General features: G+C 46.4%; 2 protein-coding genes across 2 annotated transcripts in view; one reads left to right on the top strand and one right to left on the bottom strand.

The window, feature by feature from the left end:
• Positions 1–8,140: 8,140 nt before the first annotated feature.
• On the bottom strand, positions 8,141–10,239 carry LOC120851080. The gene is made up of 2 exons (XM_040205167.3): positions 9,215–10,239; positions 8,141–9,170 (listed from the first exon to the last, which is right to left on the bottom strand). The coding sequence occupies exons 1-2, from the start codon at positions 10,130–10,132 to the stop codon at positions 8,226–8,228; spliced, it is 1,863 nt and encodes a 620-aa protein (XP_040061101.3). The 5' UTR covers positions 10,133–10,239; the 3' UTR covers positions 8,141–8,225.
• Positions 10,240–18,255: 8,016 nt separating this feature from the next.
• Positions 18,256–21,677, top strand: part of LOC115316186 (neprilysin-1-like) — a 150,010-nt gene continuing 146,588 nt past the window's right edge. The window contains exon 1 of the mRNA XM_040206966.1: positions 18,256–18,352. Within this exon, the coding sequence (XP_040062900.1) occupies positions 18,271–18,352 (82 nt within the window). The 5' untranslated portion in view covers positions 18,256–18,270. The remainder of the gene's footprint in view (positions 18,353–21,677) is intronic.

Genomic DNA, 21,677 nt, shown 5'->3' with positions numbered 1-21,677 from the left:
GATCACTGCTGGTGATGCTCTTGAGTGGTGGCGGCGGCGCTTTCAGAGCGACGAGGTGCACAGTAGGGCGAGAGACCTGCCGCAGCTGTTGCTTTGAGATGCTACCAATGCAGGTGGTAAGCGATCGCCAGTTAGCCTTGGTGTGGAACATGACATAAGTGTTCGCATCGGTGCACAATGGCAAAGGTAGTCCATGAAAATGGATCGACGGACATGTTAGAATTGTAATAATATATACAATGGCGAATATGGCGAAATTTTTCTTTGCGTGCTTGTTTTGTTTTAGATCTGGTTATTTTTTTATCAAATAACAATTGCTATGGAGGAGCCGGCAGTGTTATTAACAGTGCCAACATCTCTATTAGTCTTATTCATTTACTTATAGCACAGAAAATGAGACTGATTGAAATTACAAAAGCACTCTAAAAAGGTTGAAACACGACTTACGTGTTTTGAGACGGATAATTAATTAAACAATAAAGATTTAAGTACACGGGCTCAACCGAGAAGGACATAAAATAGTAAGAAAAGGTGAAAGCGCAAAGAGCGTTACGCGATTGGTTTGAAGTACGGTGATCAAATGAGAACGTGTTCAAGTGAGAAAGGGTCGAAGCGCGAAAGGTTGAAACGCGAAGGGCGTTTTGGGAATGGGTTGAAACGAGAAAGGTTCAAATGAGAATGTGTTCAAATGAGACGGGTACGAATGAGAAAGGGTGGGAACGCGAAAGGTTAAAACGCGAAGGGCGCTTTGCGAATGGATTCAAACGAGAAGGGTACAAATCAGAATGGGTTGTTTCGAGATACACCCGCCTCCGGTGCGGCACTTGCGCTTCGGGCATCTTCTCTGCTCGCTGTGTGCTTCTTGCAATGGACTGTGAGGTGACCACATCTAGGGCCTCGACATCGGCAGCAGCGTCTACATCTACGGCGGCTTCCGCAGGAAAACGCGGCCGCGCGCGCAAATGCACCATACCCGAGAAAGCAGGAAAACGAATACGCAAACGCACGCCGAATACAATACCGGCAGGAGCAACTTTAATACGTGTAGAAACATTACATGAAAACGTTTCACCTGCGGGACTTTAACGCCTTTCGCATTCCAACACGTAAACAGTCTTAAAAGTTTTTTTTTCTTAATTTGTCGTTGTCGCTTTTTAAAAAAACAAGAACGAGTGGTACACTTTGTTTCAATTTAAGTCCAGACGCAGGTGACGCTATGAGCTGATGGGAACAATCAGACAGTATCGAAAACACACCATCTTGGCGTTCATGTTTCTGTAGTACGTGTTCTATCTTCATTGAATAACCATAAGCGGAAAAGGCCGAGTGCCTCGCGATTTCGACGCTGCTTGATTGGTACCATTACCTCGTATCGTCGGCTGGGTCTCGACTTCAGCGGAAACGTAATATAGCAATCTGTCATCACTTCGGCGCGCAAATGCTTGGGGCGCCAGTTTTCTTTACACACTGCAGTTTGGTGATAGCGCAAAGCCGTGCATTGGTCAGGGTGTATAGCAGCAGTGAATCCACAAAAATGGTCACGCAATTTTCTGCGCCATAAAATCTAAAATAAGCTTAAATAACCTAAACGATATGCGTGATTAATTGCGTACGATTCTAGTGAGGAATGGGCTTATATTATTTATGCAATATCATATCATGCCGTGCTGGTCTGCTTTCTTTGTGCAGTCCGACTCGGAATAAGTTACGGCATGAACATATTTGTTTTCAAGCTTCTTATGTGTTATACTTTATGAAAATAATTTCTATTTTTTCTGTTTTTTATTTTCTAGTTTTGTAGCTTTTTATTTTTCCGGTCACCGTAACGTAAAAAAGCTTTTTCTCCTAAAAAGAACAATACAAAAATTAACACGTTATTGTATGAGCTATATCAGCAGATATAGCTCGCAAATTTTGCAGAGCACCACTGAATAGTTCATAGCGCCAAAGTCAGAGTTGAATCAGCAAGATATGGCCGGAAAAGCGGGGACATGTGGGCCACATTTCTAACACCCGAATAAAAAATGAACATTTGCAATATTTCTGTTGATACCTTTGTAACTTTTTGTCACTGTGTGCTTGTTGATTTTTTTTTCTTTTACGTCAGTGAAGTAACAAAACACAAAAAACGGATGAGCAAAGTGCGAGACATGTGCCGGATCAGTCATCCCACGTGCCACGAGTCGTAGGTTACGTCAAAATAATAGACGAATCCGACCTGACGCCCGCCAGTCAGCACGTCACATGATTTAAGGAGGTGGTCGAATCCAACCTGGCGCCAGCCCATCAGGAAATCACATACTTCATAAATTTACCCCAATCCACCCTGGCACCAGCTAATCAAGACTTCACGTTTTTAAAAAGATGGCTTCAGCAAATGACAGCATCACATGAATCACATGAACTCACGGGACGCCTATATTGTTTGGCAGCAAATCGGATTCAGCACTGCACGCATGTGCCGCAAAATGGCCGACGCATCTTTTGTATTTGATCACATTGAATATGCAGGGTCATGGCAATCTTAGGCTGTACGACACGTTCTACGACACCTCAGCAGTTCCGTCCTTTATATGTTACCGCCTTTCTGCTTTTTTTCTGACGCGGTGTACGAAACGCCAGACGTTTTGTACCCAATGACAGAAAGTGATAATTTAACAAAAAAAAATATATATATATTTTTATCACCGCCTACCACAAGTGGAAACACTATATAGGGTGCCCGATGTCATTCCGTTTACGGTAATGCCATTTTTTTTTTACTACACGATTTCCACAGCTCGCGTTCACTAGAAAACTTCAATGAAATTGCCGAAAACAAAATGCCACCGTAGCACACAACGCCAAGAATGCGTGCATGGGAGGGGACGCTTCTTCAAGCCGCCCCAGAACAAACAAAAAAAAGAAGCCGTCGGAACAAAATTTTATAAGCTCACATGAAGGCACCATGAAACAGACATTTTTAGGCAAACAAAAACGCGCGATAACTTTTAATCTGCCTGCTCAGTCAGCAATATTTATATCACTGGCGATTGTACATTCAAGTAATTTTAATTTGTTTGGGTTGTTCTGGGAAGCATGTTGCAATCTGATAATCTCCCCCTTCTGACCCTTCATTATCTTTGCGTCCCTGTAAGACGAAGAATATGCCGTTATATGTTGGACACGTCGAGTCTTGAGTCTTCCTTTTCGTTTCATTTATTTTACATTAAAATAAACACAATATAAATGAAGATTGCTTTAGGCCGTTTTCCGTTTAGACGGTACATGGTTAAAAAAAACTCGCCATTTTCTCTTTCTGCTTAGGATTTGTAAAATAAGCCCAATTTAGTGGCTCGTATCTCAACGCCCATGTCAAATGTAGCCGAGTTCACAATAACTCGTGCAGTTAAAATATTTGTCATATATTTACAACTTTTTAAGACGCAAATATTGATTTCAATGTAGGTTCCAAGAACAAGCGTGGTTTTTGAAAAATCTTGCCGGTTCGCTGATTCGAAGAGGGATTCAGTCGAAGTGGCCAGCTGCAGCACCTCTTCAACCACCTGGGCCGGTCCTGTGAAGTTTCCTGCAAAACACGTAGTACATTTATTTGGCCACATACTTCAATTTTTGAAGGCCGCATACGTTGAAACCTCTAAATTCCTGGCGGAGACGCAGTTCCTAAGAAATTGTAGGTTTGCTCTTTCTAAACGTGATTCTTTCGAAGCAGCGACATTTGGCGCCTCTTATGTCGAAAATCAGGGCGAATCTCGCAAAGTTCTCCTGAAATCAAAGTTTCTGAGTAGATTTTTGAATAATTTAAGCCATAGGGGTTGCATGTAGCAGGTTTCTTGCAGCAGCGCACTCCCACCCAATCTGGTCGGGGAGCGTGATTCTTTCAAAATAGCCACATTCAGCGACTCTTATCTCAAGAACCTGGGCGAATATTGCAAAGCTCTGGGGGAGACATTTAGTACATATATTTGAATAGATTCTTTAAAAAATTTAAGCCATATAGGTTGCACGCCGCAGGTTTCTGGTCGAGGGTCACTTCCCCAAGATATTCGAGGGTTTGCACTTTTGGAATGTGGTCCTACCGAAGCCGCCACATTCAGTGTTTTTTTATTTGAACAACTGAGACGTATCTCGTAGAGCTCCAGGGGAATCATGTAGTAGAACTCTTTCAGTAGTTGAATAAATAATTTTAAACAATATAGGTTCCATGGTGCAGGTTCCTCGTGGAGATGCACTTTTCCAAAATACTCCAGGGTTTGCTCTCTTAGAACGAGTGCCTCTTTATACAACCAGAACGATCGCTCAAAGTTCCCCGGGAAATCGTGTAGTAAACCACTGAGTTTTCGTACACTTCACAAAATTTTAAGCCATATAGGTTGAAAGCTGCAGGATTCTGGCAAAAACGCACGCCCTGCCGCACCCCCCCCCCCAAAAAAAAAAGAAAAAAAAAGAGATTTACGTTTTTTTGGAAATTGATTGCCTCAAAGTAGTCCTGTGCAGCGCCTTTTATCTCAACAATTAGGGCTCACCTTGCAAAGTTCCTGGGGAAATGTGTAGTACAACACCTTGACTAGATATTATAGCTTCTTTATGTATCACCTTTTTTTCGCGAACAGTAGATGACCGGAATAGCCTTACTAACAGTGGGGACTTTCAGCAGACTGTTACCGTGTTCCGTGTACCGCAGGACCGGAGCCTTTGAAGCATGCTTCAAAGACTTTGGTAGTGCGGTACGGGGAACACGGTAAGGGCTCCTTTATACTCCGACGTTGAGCGCATAGAATGCAACGTAGCGCAAAAGGCGCGTCTTTCAGTGGCCGGCGGCGAGAACTTTGTATCTGCGACCAATCCGTGTGAGCTGCGCTCCGCCACGTTTACTACGCTCAATATTGGAGTGTAACCGACCTTTGGGGGGTTTGCTTAAAGTCCCTATTGTAAGGCAGCCTTCGTTGTCATTCCCTCATCTCCACTATAGGGGGCTGGATGGCGCATATATTTGCTGTCCGAGCCTGGCACAAGTGAAGCCGCCGGAAGTTTGATGCTTGTTCCGGAAGTCGCGCGAGTGCTGGGCTTCCTAGTGCATTCAGACGATATTTCGGTCGATGCTTTTTGTGTCTTTGATTAGGTTTTCTTACTCCGTTTCTGAATTAAACCCTGAGAATAAGGCATCTGAGCGTGGGAGATACGCACACTTGATCTACTAGAATATCAAAATGTTCACACCGAATGGCTTCACAAGAGACTTCTCGGGGCCGCTTGCGCTCTCACTCCGCAACAAGCTGGCTCCCTTGGGACAACAAGAAAAATTCCAGCGCCCTGAACGCTGTTTGATTCAGCCCTCGGAGGAGTTATAAAGCCTGTCAAGCGCTTACTTCCGGAACAAGCCGCTTACTTCCGCTGGCTTCATATCTGTCTGCTGAATGCGCCATCCAGCCCCCTATAGTGGAGATCAGTGTTGTCATTATTCGCCTCCCATCTAAATAGACTGATATCACCAGCCCGTATCGTTACGCCGACGCTGCCGCAATCCATCGAGGGAACTTTACTTTTTTGGCACGTGGGATAACCTCGTTGAAGCACCGTGCGTGCAGTGCAGGAGACGGTAAAAAGAGTCTCGAGAACTGCCGTATTTCTACTCTGAATTAAAGTTATGGTGGCGTCACGCGTTCGCCAAACGCTTGGTGAGATCGGTCTGTTAGCTTCATTACGGTATGAATATATTTGGTTTTCTGAAACTTGTTTGCAATGTTTGTGTTTCGCCAGCTTGTTTTACATTCAGCACTGTACCCACTTGGTAAAAGTGAAGCTAGGTATTGCAGTATCGATAAATAAAATGAAATAAAAAAGTCGCGAAACAATCAAGTAAATGTAACTTCAATATTGTAAAGTACTCTTTCCTGTAGCAATCGTCATGCTACAAAGATATATTTGTAGGGCAAGAGATGAAGATTTAATTTTCTCTCAGAAAACCTAGGAGATGATGATAATGCAATTAATACATAGGTGCAAGCGAGCTGGACTTTTTCGGTCGCGCACCAGTAACCTTGCTTTATTTGGTGATTTCTGTTTGTACTTTGTCACCCTGGTTTCCCTTCTACAAGAATAATTATCGTTAATCTAGGAGAGCTCAGGTTTAGGTCAGATGCATACGAAATTTGATAGAGTGCAGTCTCCACTTTCTATCTCACCAGGAAGTTTGTGAAATATTTAATGTTTTTTTCATAATTTGATAGAACTAAAAACGGGAGGAAGAGTTTTATGGGTGTCAGTGGAGTTAATCAAATTTTTGTTTTGGCCAGGAACCAACAGAAATATTTAAAGTATGATTACCATTTTTTGGGGATAATAAATCTTACTTATCTTAATATATCTCGGAGAACTTTTCGTTATTTGATTTTTAACAGGTAGACTTTATTGTTTTTAGCTGTCTGCACACATCTGCTAAGAGATGAAGTAAGCGTTCACTGTCCCGAATTACTGAAATGTTTGGCATCGTCATGGCACTGCTGTCGTTTGTCGCTTTCATGACTGCGGAAGCAGCTTTTTGTTCCCAGCCCCGAAGCCGCCACACAGGTGCTGGCTCCTGGGAAATCTCGCCATGGGGAACTCTCCTGACCACCGTGTTCCTGACGCCCCGTCGCCTGGCTTCCGGCAGAGAAAAGCCTCAGTCATCACCCTCTTAAGCTCCGAGGCTGCTTCATCCGTCACAATCACTGACACCTTCAGCGAGTTCGTTGGTTTACGTCACGCTTTTATGGATCCTTACCTGGAAGGCTCCCGCTTACGAGGGGCGCGACATCGCGAACGACACGATGAATTCACCCCTGCTTCTGACACAGGTCCTGTCACTCGCCGTCGGCCTGGCTGACTCATGCCACAACCACCAGCCGTTGAAGATATCGGATTTACGGACAGACCATCCGCGGCCAAACACCCACTCCATCGCGGATCTGGCCAAAAGTGCAGCAAGTCAACCATTGCGGTTGGCAACCTGGATCTTCGCCACAACGCAACAAGGACTGTGTGCACGCCCTATATAACCATCCATTTCACGCCTACCCGACGGGGCACGACATCGCGAAGGACACGATGAATTCACCCCTGCTTCTGGTTCAGGTTAGTTACCTCGATCGAGCTTATGCCTATAGAAGCAGTGATTATTGTTTGCTCGCAGTGTCGTGCCCCTACGACTTGAAATGGCGCAGTTGTATGTTCTTGTGCCGTGAAATGTGTGCCAATGTTTTTCTATCACAAATTCTTCTACTCTTGTCCGGACATGTTGAAGCGAACCCCGGACCTACCTTAGAAGATATTCTTGCCATCGTTCACGTTCGGTGAGTATGTTTGATTGTCAAACAACAATCAAACATACTCGCCGAAATAAAGTCCGTAAAAGAGGGGCAGTCAGTAGCAGATAAAGCCATAGATGAGCTCAAGGCTAGACTAGTAGCATTAAAGAATAACAAGGCAGACCCCCTCAATGTTGAACCAGCCCTGGTCACAAAAGCACTTGCAACCGAAATCGCAGCCCTTCAGGCCTCTAGTGAAGATGCAAGCAACCGACTGCGCAGAAACAATTTGCTCTTCATGGGGATTGATGATTCACCAGAAGAAAATTGAAAACAATCTGAAACAAGGTTGATAGCATTCTGCACAAGGCAGCTAGGTTTCACCCTTGATGCAAATAACATTGAACGGGCACATCGCTTGGGCAAGTTCGCAACGAACAGAAACCGTCCAATAAATGTTCAGCTCAGCCGATTCAAGGACAAGGAATTACTCATGGCATACGAGCCGAAATTGAAGGGAACTAACTTCTTGATTTGTGAAGACTACCCGCCGGCAACGAGATGAGCGCGCCACAATCTTCTCCAGTACGTCAAACCAAAGAGATGTCCCTTCAAACTACGGCTGGATAGGCTCTATGTAGGCAACTTATGCTATATATGCGACACCAACTCAGATTCAGTCATTGAATCGCGCAGCTAACTATGCATTACCCGGAAAAACTGCACCACCACCGCAATAAAACAGAAATATGAAAAGCGGTTGCAGTTCTCTGTCCGTTTCACTAATATACGTAGCGTCATGCCCAAGCGGGATGACCGAGACGGCCTCATTCACGAGAGAGAGAGAGAGAGAGAGCAACTTTAATGGGTCTCCTGCAGTAACCCCTATCATCCCACCCTCTCAGGTGGGTTCTTGGGGCGACGTGGCCGGACGTCTTCTTAGCGGGGAGAGCCGCTCGCGGCGGGCTTCAGCGTACTCGGGTTAACCCTTTCTGCTTCCATCCCGTCCGGTCGCTGCTTCTCGAGTGCCGCTAGGATCTGCTGGACGGCCGTGTGTTGGACGTCGTAGTCTTCGGATCTCTTCGCCTCCTCCATGAGGGGCGGGAGAACGTCTGCACTGTTGTCCGCGTTCGCGCATTCGCAGTCTTCCAGGATGTGGGCCAACGTGACCCTTTCCTTCCCGCACAGTCTGCATAAGTCTGTTACGTATACCTCCGGCCACAGGTGCTTTGCTAACACTGGCGTTATCACGGAGTTAGTCTGTAACTGGCGGAATACCACCGCCTCCTCCCGCGTCAGACGGGGGTGGGGCAGGGCCATCGTTCTTCTGGCTAACCGGTACCACAGGGTTACCTCGTTGTAAGCGTCCATGGTGTCCTTCTCGGGGCGATCCACCACGTCGGCGGCCGCCGTTACCGGGGCGCGGCCGGCGAGTCCACGCGCCACGGAGTTGGCCGTCTCGTTGTGGTTGGTGAGCCCCAGCGAGCCCGCCACTTCCGCGCCCGCGTGGGCGGGAAACCACTTTATCACCGCACTGGTGATGACTCCGTTGACTTCGGCCTTTCGCAGGATGCGCGCTGCCGCACTGCACACTCGCTGTTTCGCAAAGTTGCGCACTGCCGTTCGCGAGTCGCACAACACCGTCTTCGTTCTGGGGTCCGCGATGGCGAGGGCTACCGCCACTTCTTCTGCCTGGCTGGGCACAGTGGTCCGCACGCTGGCCGCCATCCTGATCTCACCCGTTTTGGCTCCGATCACGCTGACGCTGAAGGCGTCGCCGATGTTCTTGTAACTGGCCGCGTCCACGAACACGGCTCCCTCATCGCCGGCGTGTAGCGCGATCAGCGCCTTGGCTCTCGCCTCTCTTCTTTCTTGATGGAATGTGGGAGTCATGTTTCGCGGGATTGGGCTCACGACGATGTGCTTGCCCAGCTCCCGCGGTATCTGCTCCTGCATCCGGTGTCGTCTTCCTTGGCTCCGATGCCTAGTTGTTTGAGGATAGATCTGCCGGTCCTGGTTCCCGACAGTCTGGTGAGCTGCGCCGTCTGCTGTGCCTCGGCGATCTCTTCCAGGCTATTGTGGAGTCCCAGGGCTTCGAGCTTCTGCGTGCTCGTGCATCCTAGGAGTCCTAATGCTGATTTGTAAGCTTTGCGGATCATCGCGTCGATCTTCTTCCGCTCGCACTGCCGCCAATTATGGAAGGCGGCGACGTAGGTGATATGGCTCATCACGAAGGCTTGAATCAGTCTGACGAGCCTTGCTTCCTTCATCCCGCTTCTTCTATTGGCGACGCGGCGTATGAGACGCAGTGCCGTGCCGGTCTTAGCTTCGAGCTTGGAGACCGTTGCCCCGTTGACTTTGCTGCGTTCGATGATCATGCCCAGCACTCTAATCTTGGCTACCTCGGGGATGATGTGCCCCCCTTGCGTTCGTATGCGGATTTTATCGCAGTCTCGGATAGTTTGCTTCTTGCGGCTCGCTCCCCTGGGTGGAATCACCATCAGCTCCGACTTTGCGGGGGAACACACCAGCCCCGATCCCTTCAGTTGGTCCTCTATCGTTTTTACTGCTTCTTGTAGTGTATTCTCTATGTGGCCGTCGCTGCCGCCGGTGACCCACAGCGTCACATCGTCGGCATAAACCGTGTGGCGTACCCCATCGACGCTCCGCAGCCGGTTGGCGACTTCGATCATGACCAAGTTGAAGAGCAGCGGAGAGATTACCGCGCCTTGTGGTGTCCCCTCGCTGCCGAGCGTTTTCTCTGGTAGTTGGAGATCCCCGGCGCAGATGTGAGTCGTGCGGTCGGTCAGGAAATCCCGAATGTAATTGTAAGATCTCTGTCCCATGTTCAGGTGCGACACTTGGGCGAGGATCGCAGAGTGCCGGACTTTGTCGAAGGCGCTCTGCAGGTCCAGGCCCAGTATTGCCCTGTTGTCGCTGGTGTGAGTTTCGTAGTCTACTATCTCCTTCTTGAGTTGGAGCATGGCGTCTTGCGTTCCAAGCTTGCTTCGAAAGCCTACGAGAGAATCCGGGTAGAGCTCTGCCTCTTCGAGGTACTGTTGCCATCTGGTCATTAAGATGTGCTCTAGCAGTTTACCCACGCACGATGTTAAGGATATTGGGCGTAGATTCTCGATGTCGGGCGACTTGCCTGGTTTCGGAATGAGGATGGTTTTGGCTTCCTTCCACTGGCGTGGTAGCTTGCCGGCCCTGCAGCATTTATTGAAGTACGCCGTCAGTGCCGTCACGGCCGCGTCGTTCAGGTTTATGAGCGCTTTGTTGCTGACGCGGTCCGGGCCCGACGCCGAACGCCTGTTCAGGTCTTGCATCGCATTTCGGACCTCCCATTCCTCGATGTCTTGGTCAACCTCGATGTTCTCTGCCCCCTGGTATTCTGGGTGCTTTTCCTTTGGGGAAACCGGGAGGTATTTGGCGTCGAGTCTCCTCTTCACCTCCGCTTCCCCGTGCTCCGCTACCGCCTTGTGTATAATTCTGCTGAGCTGAGCGCTATCATTCACGATAGCGCAGCCGATATTATCATCCTCACAGAAACCTGGTTAACTGAACACATACATGAAACTGAAATATTTCCACCCCACATGAACTACAATATCTATTGTCATGAGCGGCGCTTAAAGGGATGCTGAACCGAAATTTGGATTTCAGAAAAAACAATGCAGGAAATGTAGGCTGGACGCTACAATCCCTACAACACTACTCGTAAGGCGATATCTCGAATGGATGGCCATATTTTTAAAAAAAGAGGTCGAGATTGAACCAGGCCGGCGACGCGCGTGACGTCAATATACCGAGTTTCTACCTCTCTTCGCTTCGCTCCCTCAAGGCCGCGAGGCGGAGAAGCCGCGAGGCCGTTCCCTCTCCTTCTCGGAGAAACATGACGACATCACCTCGGTCAAATGCGCCTCCTTTTCTTAAAAATACGGTCATCCGTTCGAGATATCGCTGTATGAGTGATGTTTTGGTGTTTGTAGCATCCCGTTGCACGCTTTTACCGCGTGTTTTGTGGAATCGAAATTTCGGCTCAGCATCCCTTTAAGAATGGGCGGTAGCGTCGTAGTTGCCATAAAAGATAATATATCCCCTTCTGCATCATCCGCGATACTAATCTTGAGCTAATGTGGGTATGCGTCACATCACCCGTTTTCTAAATAATAATCGGAATCTGCTACAGAGCACCCGACTGCGACAATGACTTTACTGGTAATCTGCGCAACGCGCTCGACGAGCTTAGAAACAGTCGCCGTAAAGCGTCATTCTTCCTTTTCGATGATTTTAACTTCCCTAATATCAAATGGATCAGAAGTAACAGTCGCAAAATAATCTACAGAAAATGAATCTAGAAAATTTCTCTATCTAACTCTTGATTTTACGTTCACTCAAGTTATCATGCAACCAACGAGACTCGACAACACACTCGATGTTTTATTTTCTACCACCCCAGAACATATCCAGAACATCATTCATTCGCCAGGGTAAGCGATCATCAAATGCTACACACAATATTGTCGCTTCCCATTAACAAAAAAGTGCCTACACAAACGTCTATTAAAGACTATAAGAGTGGAGACTTCACATCCAGTAATCATGCATTGCAGGCCTATCACCATGACTTTAGTAGAAAATGTGGTTCCACAACTATTGAAGATAACTGGAGCATATTCCGAACTAAGCTCAACGATTTCATCAACATATTTATTCCGACTGTCTGCGTTATATCAGACAGGAACCACCCCTGGTTTAATAATACTCTAGAGTCGCTAAATAACAAAAAAAAAACGCCTCTATCGAAAAGCTAAACAAACCGGGCTTACCGAACATTGGGATGCTCATGGAATAATTTCAAAAGAATATACTGCAAATATCAAACGTGCCAAGTTAAAATTCTTATGTGATGACATGCCCTCTATCCTTCGGTCTAATCCATCTCGATTTTGGCAACTTCTATCGCCAAAATGTCAATCGCGATCACTGGAACTAACCGACAGCAGTAACGACCCAATCATCAACAATAAATGTGCAACGGCCCTAAACGACTTCTTTGTCACTGTATTCTCCCGACTGAAGGCCTTCACAATCTGCCTACTTCTCTTCAGGTATATAGCCATATCATGCCGCCTGTAACGATATTATCTCACGGAATAACTACGCTGATTAACAAGCTGAAGCTTTCATCGGAAGCAGCGTCAGATAATATCAACTCCAAATTCGTCAAGAACATCGATGTAATCGCCGGTTCATATCTTTCATTAATGTTCTTGCAATCCCTCTCTTGTGGCCGCTCTCCAAAACATGGGAAACTTGGGAAAATAGTATTAGTTCATAAACATGGGAACCGACCACTTACATCCAATTTTCGTCCTATATCCTTAACGAGCGTCCAATCAAAACTTTTGGAGCATAATCAACCACTTGAACTCGATCAACTTTTTTAGAGCGCAGCTCTTAAGCCCGGTTCAAACCGACCCGGAATGCAGAGACGGGAGCCGGAACCCGTAGTGACGTCAGCGCTCCCTCCGTAGGGGTGGTGACGTAATTACGGCTTCCGGCTCCCAGATTGAAGAGTTGAAAATTTTTCAACTTTCTCCTTCCCGGGTCGTGACGTAGGTATCCGAATTTTCTCCGCGGCCAATCAGCGCGACGCGCTTCCCTCCTCCGCCCTCCTTGCCACCGGCGTTCACGTGGTTCCGAGTGCGAATGCCTTTCGCTCCGTGCTTGCTTGCAAGAAAAGCTCCAGCGATGAACTTCCCGCCCGTGTCCGACGCGAGGAAAGCAGCTCAAGCTGGAAAGAAGTGTGCCGCTGTGTTTGACGTACCCGAGAAAGCCTATGAATTAGTTCAGCTTGTTCAGCGGTACCCCTGGATCTACGACAGGTATCGTAGCGACCACAAGGACCGGGACAAGTGAAAGAACTCGATACTGCTTTTAATAATTTATTGACACGGTTTCGGAGACACGGGAGGTGGTTGCAGCCCGATGAAACGGCATCTTCAATGCAAATATGAGTGGCCGTTTGTAGAGGCAGGCAGTGGTTGGCTTGCTGGCTGCAAAGAGACCGGAAAGGGAGTGGGATGTTGTTAACAAACAAATGTGCTAAGCTTCCAGCTTTGAGGGCATGCTTGTTCACTACAATTCTAATGAAGCAACTCAATTGTTCATTTTTTTTTTTTATACACAATGTTTTACCAGCCTCGGGCACTCTGCGACCGACAAAATCTCCTCCCCCCCGAAACAAAATCCTGGCTACGTGTCTAGCTGCAACTATTGTGCGTGCGAGCTACATCCGACACTTAAAAGAGGTTAAGAATGTCAATGACACTGGTACGCGCTGTAGACCAGTTTTCAGGCAGTACTGTACGAGCGCTAGCCTAGGGTCTTTAACACCCGTCAAGCAGTAGTGAAACACGAACGACTGCTGGTACGATGCTCATCCAGATCGAAACGGGCAGGGGTGGGGATGGAACCCAAGATCCCTGGGTTCTGCAGCGCGAGCTTTCGTGCAGAATTCACTCACAAGCAGCTTGTAAGCACACATCCTAGCTAGCACAAAGGACAAGGAAGCACAACGGGCTTCCGTCATGCATGCACTCAAAGGAGCACAACACCGTGACCAGATTTAGTGGACCGAAAGAGTGTGTCGTACGAGCTGCACATGTGCATGCCATTGCTATTTTTTTATAGCACAGACGCTGTAAACTTTGGCAAGCATGTGACTGTTATGAAAGCTGCTGTCGTGATCCTGCCGCGTTAAAAAAAGATGTAAACGTGCTTTCACTGAGGGAGCACACGCTCCATGTGAGTATTCCTGCGAGCGACGCGCGGGCCCATGTGGAACGCCACTTGATACACAACATGAAAATAATCCAAAATAAAAAGCAGCACACCCTACCTGGCTCGTGATATTCGGAAGCACTCGAAGAATTCCCGGCCGTCGGGGTCTTCGAACATCTGTCTCACGATGGTGGCATACCAGCGTTTTTCGAGGCTTCAGGAGGTCGCGGACGGCCTTTCGCTTCCTCTTTTTCTTCACGCTCGGTAGGTACTGCTCACACGCAGCCGCGAAAGTAGTCAGCCGACGCCAGTTGATAGTTCTTGCATTTGTGACGCACATCACTACACAAAAGTTCATAAGTGAGGCAATTCGAGCTTCGTAGCCAGGATCCTGCGGAGACGACGCCATCACGAAACAAAGCGAGTGCCGCCGGTGCCGCTCTAGACGGAGCGCACCGGCGACGACCCGGCTTGACGACAGCCGCTGATTGGTTGCCTGGGGAGCCGCCGTGACGTCAGCTCCCGTATATACGCGGCCCGTGGCGCGCGCCGGGCACGTCGTTCAAATCAACCCGTGACGTCAGCTCCCGTATACGGGAGCCGGAAGTGATTGCATCAGTACGGGTTCCGGCTCCCGGGTTCCGTATTCCGAGTCTGTTTGACCCGCGCTTTAGATGCCCGTTTCCGGCTTGAGCGCCGTCGCCGTCGCCGTCGGCGTAACCGAGGTCACCCCAAGGTCACGTGACCCATCCCAAGGTCACCCAAGGTCACGTGATCCCTTCCAAGGTCATCTCAAGGTCACGTGACCCAAGGTGACCCCCACATGACCCCCCAAGGTCACGTAACCCCCAAGGTCACGTGACCCCTTTCAAGGTCACGTGACCACTTCCAAGATCACCTCAAGGTCACGTGACCCCCAGGGTGACCCCCATTTGACCCCCCAAGGTCACGTGGCCCCCCTCCCCGAGGTCACGTGACCCCCCGACCCCCCCTCCCCGAAGTCACGCGACACCCCCCCCCCCCCCCCGAGGGTACGTGACCCCCTTCCCCTGAGGTCAGGTGACCCCCCCGGAGCATATTAAAGAATGAGGGGAGGTGGAGGAGAAGGAGGAGGAGGAGGAGGGGTGTACCCTCCCTTCAGTACCCTTCCCTCCTCCTCCTCAAGAGCTGCGCTCCAATTCGGCGTTACAGGGAGTTGCAAACGGCTTTCACTTTTTTTACTCTCACCAACACGGTTTCCTCAAACATCGCTCTTGCAAAACCCAGCTTGCCGAATTCACTCATTGCCTACGCATTAATATGAATAACAATCATCAAACAGACGCCATATTCCTAGACTTCTCCAAGGCTTTCGACTGAGTACCTCATAATCGCCTCTTCTCTAAGCTTTCAAGGCTCGGTATTGACACTACTATAATTTCTTGGATCTGAGATTTTCTTACGTCGCGAGTTCAGTTTACCATTGCTATCAATCATCAATCACCCCTTGCTAACGTAACATCAGGCGTCCCCCAGGGAGCAGGACTTTCCCTACTCCTATTTTTCATATATATACATGATCTTCTGCATAACATCGACTCAGAAATTAGGCTGTTCGGAGATGATTGCGTTGTTTACCTTCCAGTTGGAAACTGCTCAGATCATATCACACTGCAGAGGGATCTATCAGGAATTAACACTTGGTGGGATCAATGGCTTAGGCCTCTTAACTACGAGAAGTACAAACTTGTATCATTCACGCGGAAAAAATGTACTCTTTCTTACTCATACTCACTTGATGGCGTTTCAATTGGCTCTACTTCCTCATACAAGTACCTCGGTATTTATCTGGCTTCTACACTTTCTTGGATTCAACATATCGACGTCATCACTGCTGATGCTTCACGGACTCTCGGCTACTTTAAGCGGAATCTAAAATCAGCACCTTTTCATCTAAAGCAACTAGCGTCGACTACGTTCATCCGCCCCAAGCTGGAGTACGCCTCGCCCATCTGGCATCCGTCACGAGCTTACCTCAGCGACAGTCTGGAAGAAATTAAAAATCGTGCAGCAAAATTCATTTCATCAGCATACTCCCGCGACATCAGCGTGACACAGCTTAAACTTACTCTCAAGCTTCCACTGCTCTCTGACCGGAGAATACTCTCTCGATTATGTCTCTAACATACATTTTACCACACCAGCACCGACTTACCTGACTCCCTGATATCAACTCCTGACAGAATTTCGTCACGCCTCAATCACAGCCGTTGCATTAAATGCATAAGAGGCAAAACGCTAGTCTTTAGTACGTCATTCTTTCCTCATGCCATAACTATCTGGAACTCTCTTCCTGAAAAAAATGATCCTTATTAGTGACCAATCCACTTTTCCATAATGAGTGACTGCACATATCCAATAAATTTTAAGAATTTTAACATGCATTACTGTGACTATTTATTTTACATAATTTTTTGTGTTCTATTTTTGTTTATATGTTCTGTATTACCCTACAAGCTTCCCCCTTATGTAAAGCACCACGGGGCCCTTAAGGAGAAGTAAATTAAATAAATGAAATGAAAAACTGTGCGATTTCGCCGCCATGGACAAGCTTTTTACCCATGGTAATTTGTCTGTTTGTGGCCAGAAGGTCACCATTGACTCGCTTGCACCTCGAGTATCTTTTGCGAGGTAAAATATATAAAAGCATTCTAAGCCCCTCAGTAGGCTTGCAAGCTATTGTAAAGCAGGTAGGTACAGTTGTTTGGATCGAACTTCATCAAAATACGGATGAGGGTCCGAATTCACTTTGTACAGTTTGCTATGGACGTCGCCCTCGATGTTAGGTTTGAAGAAAACAACCAACAACTAGCGGTGATACGCTGGTAAACCCTTGTTTCTATGTTCAAGTGATTTTAGTGCACAAACTACTTGAGACCATCGTCACGGGGCCACTGCCGCCGTCACGAGCCCCGGTTAAACCCCCCTCTCCCCCCCCCCCCCCCCCCCAAACAAAAAAAAAGAAAAGTGAAGAATTGTTATAATTAAACTTTACCTCTGTGATAAAAAAGGCATTCCGACCAGTCGCAATCTGGCCGCGGCGCCCCCGTTTTAGCAGATCCGTAGATCCGAAGAATGTGTGTTTGCTCGAATTCACAATGATTCTGAAGGAAGCGGAGAGTCAATATTATTTGTGCAATTTTCACGTTTTGTTTTACTTGGTTTTTCCGACCAATCTATTGGTGAGGCCCTGAGCTCAGGTCTTTGCTTAAATTAATATCTGGAAGTTAGGAGAATCACAATTGATAATTTGTGCCACGACATTTGAATCTGCTGTTGTTTGAAATAAATATGAATCAGATTCACTATTTAGACTAACAAACAAAACAAACAGTTTCTAAGCAAACTCTATGTTCCTTCGTTAGGGGAGGCGACACTTGCGCTGATTTATTTTTAAATTTTCTACAGTGGGAGGGTGTGATACGCGTTTAGGATAAGAACATATGTTACGAGATTTTGCGTTTCATCTTGCCGATGAAGGATATTGCTCGCCATTAGGGCATTTCAATGTTCTTCTTGTTACCTTATCTTGTTGCGGCACTGGTGAATTTTGATTGTTTAGTTGAGCTGAATGAGAAAGCGAATCAAGCTACTTTGTCGACGAGAGCCAAGCAGCGGAATGACCTCCTTTTGGAGCTTCTCGATATTGCGGTATGCTTGCTTTTACTGTAGCTGACCTTTCATTGTTTGCACGCCTATAAAATATAAACTAGTTGCTCAAACTCAGCACGTCACAATAAGAAGAAAACAATGCTCAACAATCGAGAAGAAGCTTGACATCCAGGAACGCCTGCCATTTAATGCAGCTCCCAAGAAAACAGATATGTTTGCACCTGTTTAGAGGTTATGCCTCGTCAGAGTTTGATTGCCCTTTGAAGTCAACAAGAAACCGAGTAGAATGAGCGCGCTGGACTCAGAACAGACCTTTTGAAGAATTGAATGCACTGGCTACTTGACGACGAAACGTAAAAGATTCCAAGGTACGTTAAGTGTTTAGGCGATATTTTTGCTGAAAACATGAAGAACAACCTAGCATCTTAGGAACTTATTTATAAATTACGTATACTCTTTTTCATTTGTAGAAACCGGTCTATAGATATCTAAGGAGGACCTCACTCAACATTCGCTTTTTGTTATCACTTCAGTTAAAAAAAAAATGTTTATCGTGAATCGAAGGATTGCAACACTGATCTTCGTGGTGACAACGTTTGCCAGCTCAAGGACTGCGGAAGACAAAGGTATTATGCGTCAATTTGCAAGTAGACTATGATGATTTATTGAGCACAATTTAGTCGTTTCATATTTTTAAAAAAAAGAAAAACAATCTTACATTGACGCGTTGGTGGTCGCGTTTTCGGGAGACGGCTCTGTAATTAATCAAGCGAATAACGGTGAAGCGAATCAAGGAGGAATCAGCTGTCAATCTAAGCTTCTACAACGCAGATCGTAACTTGTAATTCCAAGATTCTTGCTTCGTGATTCGCTCTTCGGCGAGCTAATTGGCCTGCAGCAATATAAATTACTGCAAACCGATCATAAGGTTATTCAGATTTGCCACGCTCTGGATTTCTTTAACTTTCAGTGAACGGACTCTACGGTGGTTGTTTTGAAAGGCAAGCGGATGACATGTGTCAAGCTTGTCACAAACAAGACATGGTGGTTATGCGTCCTTTCATTATTTGTCGAGAACGATGACTTCCAGGATAATAACACAATTGATGTTTGGTCCACCGGGTGTTTTTTCGTCAATTTGTTGGCATTCTAGACGTAACATTGGGTGAATCGGATGAGGTGAACCATTAATCAGACGATATTGAGTGCACACTTCATTACCAAAACGTTCGTGTCATGAGGAGAACATTTTTTTTTTAATTTATGGCTGAAGTTGCTGTCAACTCATACATTGTTTCCTGCCTTACTGAGATTTGTCTAGAGGACAATATCCCTAGCTCTCAATATTTACTTCCGTGTTACTCAGTATTTCTGGAATACCGTTATTATCTTAGCACTGGACAGATATATGCAGGCGGTGTTCTAACGGCCGGGGACGTTTCCCTGTTTGCATTGAGAACATATAACTGTGAGTCGCACTCGCAATGCGTATGGATCTGGGCTACGTCATGCGACGGGCTTATTTATTTGATTCGAAATTACTATTTTCGGCCACACACTGACTTCGAAGTTGTTCACGTTATTTTAAAAATTCAGAACAAAATCTGAACATAACAAAGATTCTTGTACAAATATATGGGGACTTTAACCAGCAAGGCATTGACTGGCTGGCAGGTTATAACTCGCCAGCGCACGATGTCAGCTGCCTGAAAATCTCAAGTCCCCTTTTGGATTTCATTTATCTTAATTCATTTGAACAAAAGGACACCATCCAGAATTCAGCGGGAAAAAATCTCGACATTACATTAGTGTCTTCACGAATCTGTTTTATTTTGTCTATCGTCAACCCCTTAAATAAATACCTAATGTACAGCAGCGGTGATTAGGTTTATATGTATAAATAGCTTCATTGCTAAGACTGCAAGCCGATCCTAAATGAGGGGTGCGCGGATTCAGCTGTTGAAGCACTTACAAAAGTAGTATCGAGCGAGATTGACAGCTATGTGCCTATGATAAACTGAGCTCAGCTGAGGCGCTGCTTGCGACGTAAGATTTACTATCGCTGACTGAAAAATCCGGGCTGGAGAAGTAGTATGCAAATTTAGGGAAGGTCGTGCTTCGGGGGAGGGGCTCTTTAGTCGAGACGAAGGTTTGCGTTTGGCTAGTCTTGAGTCGGATACGTATACCAGGCCCAAATTCTTTGGAAATGTGCAGCGTCAAAAAGAAACGGGCTGGTATTGCGGTCCTGATACAAGATAGTTTAGGTAATTCAAATGATCTAAGTAAAATTGCAACGTGTTTCCAGAAGATTTTAAATCCTGTTTTTCGTCAACAGCAATCCATGGCGAGAGTTCAACGTGCCTAGGCGCATCGGAATTTCTATATTTTATTCCCATTGACGAAGTCGAAATGTTGGAAAGCATTCGTAGTATGTAATTGAAACTGTCTGCAGGCGGCAGATGAAATTCCCAGTTTTATTATAGAAGTCTGTGTTGAACTTGTTTAAATTTTATGAACATCTACTTTGCTGAACATATTTTAACTTCTCTCTATGTACGGGAATATTTCCGTCTATCTGAAAACGTTCTGTGGTTTTTCCGATTTATAAATCAGGCGTTTCTAGCATTTGTAAACTATTGCCTTTTTTAATTGCTCTGTTTTTTATATTAGGCTGTACAAATGTCTCGACTGGTACTCCAGACAAAAGATAAACCACGAGGAGCATCGGTGTTTGAAGCGCAAGTCAGTGGATACGAAATTGTGCCTTTTCTTGGATTGTACCAATCCGTTCGTTTGCGACAGTGAGCATGTTGATATAATATACGTTGACATGTTGAAATTCTTCAATAAGGGTGAGGGCTAGTCCAACGCATGAACGGGAGCCTCAATCAGGTGCTTAAAAGAACGCGCAAGGACAAGCCTAATTCTTGGAACAAATATTTAGCCCACTTCTCTTCATGTACCGCGAGGTTCCTCAAGCAAGTATGGGGTTCCCCCTAATTGAACTCATCTACGGCCGCCGTGTCAGATATCCAAGCAACGTATGGATATTTGCTTGATTTGAGAAACAAGCTGGAACAAGCCATTGAGTTAGCACACGAGAGGCGTCAGGAATCTCAGCGAAAGCAGAGAAAATACTTCGATACGAAAGCAGAAGGATGACAGCTGGAAGTGGCAGAACGAGCGTAGATTATTTCGCCTAGCAGCAGTAACAATCTTTTGATGGAGTAGAAAACTCTCTACCCGGTAGTGGCGGAGAAGAACGAAGTGTACAATGTTCTAGACCTGTGTAACACGTGCTAGCTGTTTCACGTCAGTATAATGAAATTATGAGGAACGAGCAGTTTAAAAATCCAGCAAGCCGCAAGTCAACTTATTTGTGGCAATCGAACATGGTGATGATGAAAAGAAGCTTCCCTGCACGAGCGTCAAGGGGACCCAGGGACCTGCAGATATCACTCAGTCAGCCTCTTTAACCGAGGCGCAGGCCGCTGAGTTGAACGAGTTTGTCCACACATACGGGGATGTGTTATTCGATTTGCCGGGTGTAATGAAGCTTCTGTAGTGTCAGTTACATTCATTCACTGCCGTGAAGACACGACAGTACTCGATTCTTTTCGCATTGAGGAAGGTAATCGAAACCGAAGTTCAACAGATGTTGAGGTTGGGAGTGATTAAGAAATCGAATTTCGCCTACAATTCTCCTTTCGTCGTTGTAGAGAAGTCAGATATATGGAAGTCAGATTTAACAATCTGGAGGCTATAAATGCGGAAACCATTCTCCGGGTTGATGATATACTGGTCCATGTTGGCAGGAAATGTTTCTTTTACAAACTGGACTTAACCAAAAGATATTGACAAATCCCTCTATCGACGGATTCTAAGGCTCAAATGGCATTTTCATCCGAGTCGGGGTTTCCGATTCGAGGTTTATGCCCTTCGGAATTAAGA

This window comes from Ixodes scapularis, unplaced genomic scaffold (genome assembly GCF_016920785.2).
Source record: "Ixodes scapularis isolate PalLabHiFi unplaced genomic scaffold, ASM1692078v2 PGA_scaffold1__304_contigs__length_218370807, whole genome shotgun sequence".
Classification (NCBI taxonomy): Eukaryota; Metazoa; Arthropoda; class Arachnida; order Ixodida; family Ixodidae; genus Ixodes; species Ixodes scapularis.
Note: the sequence above shows the minus strand (reverse complement) of the source record. Positions and strands in the feature narration are given on the sequence as shown.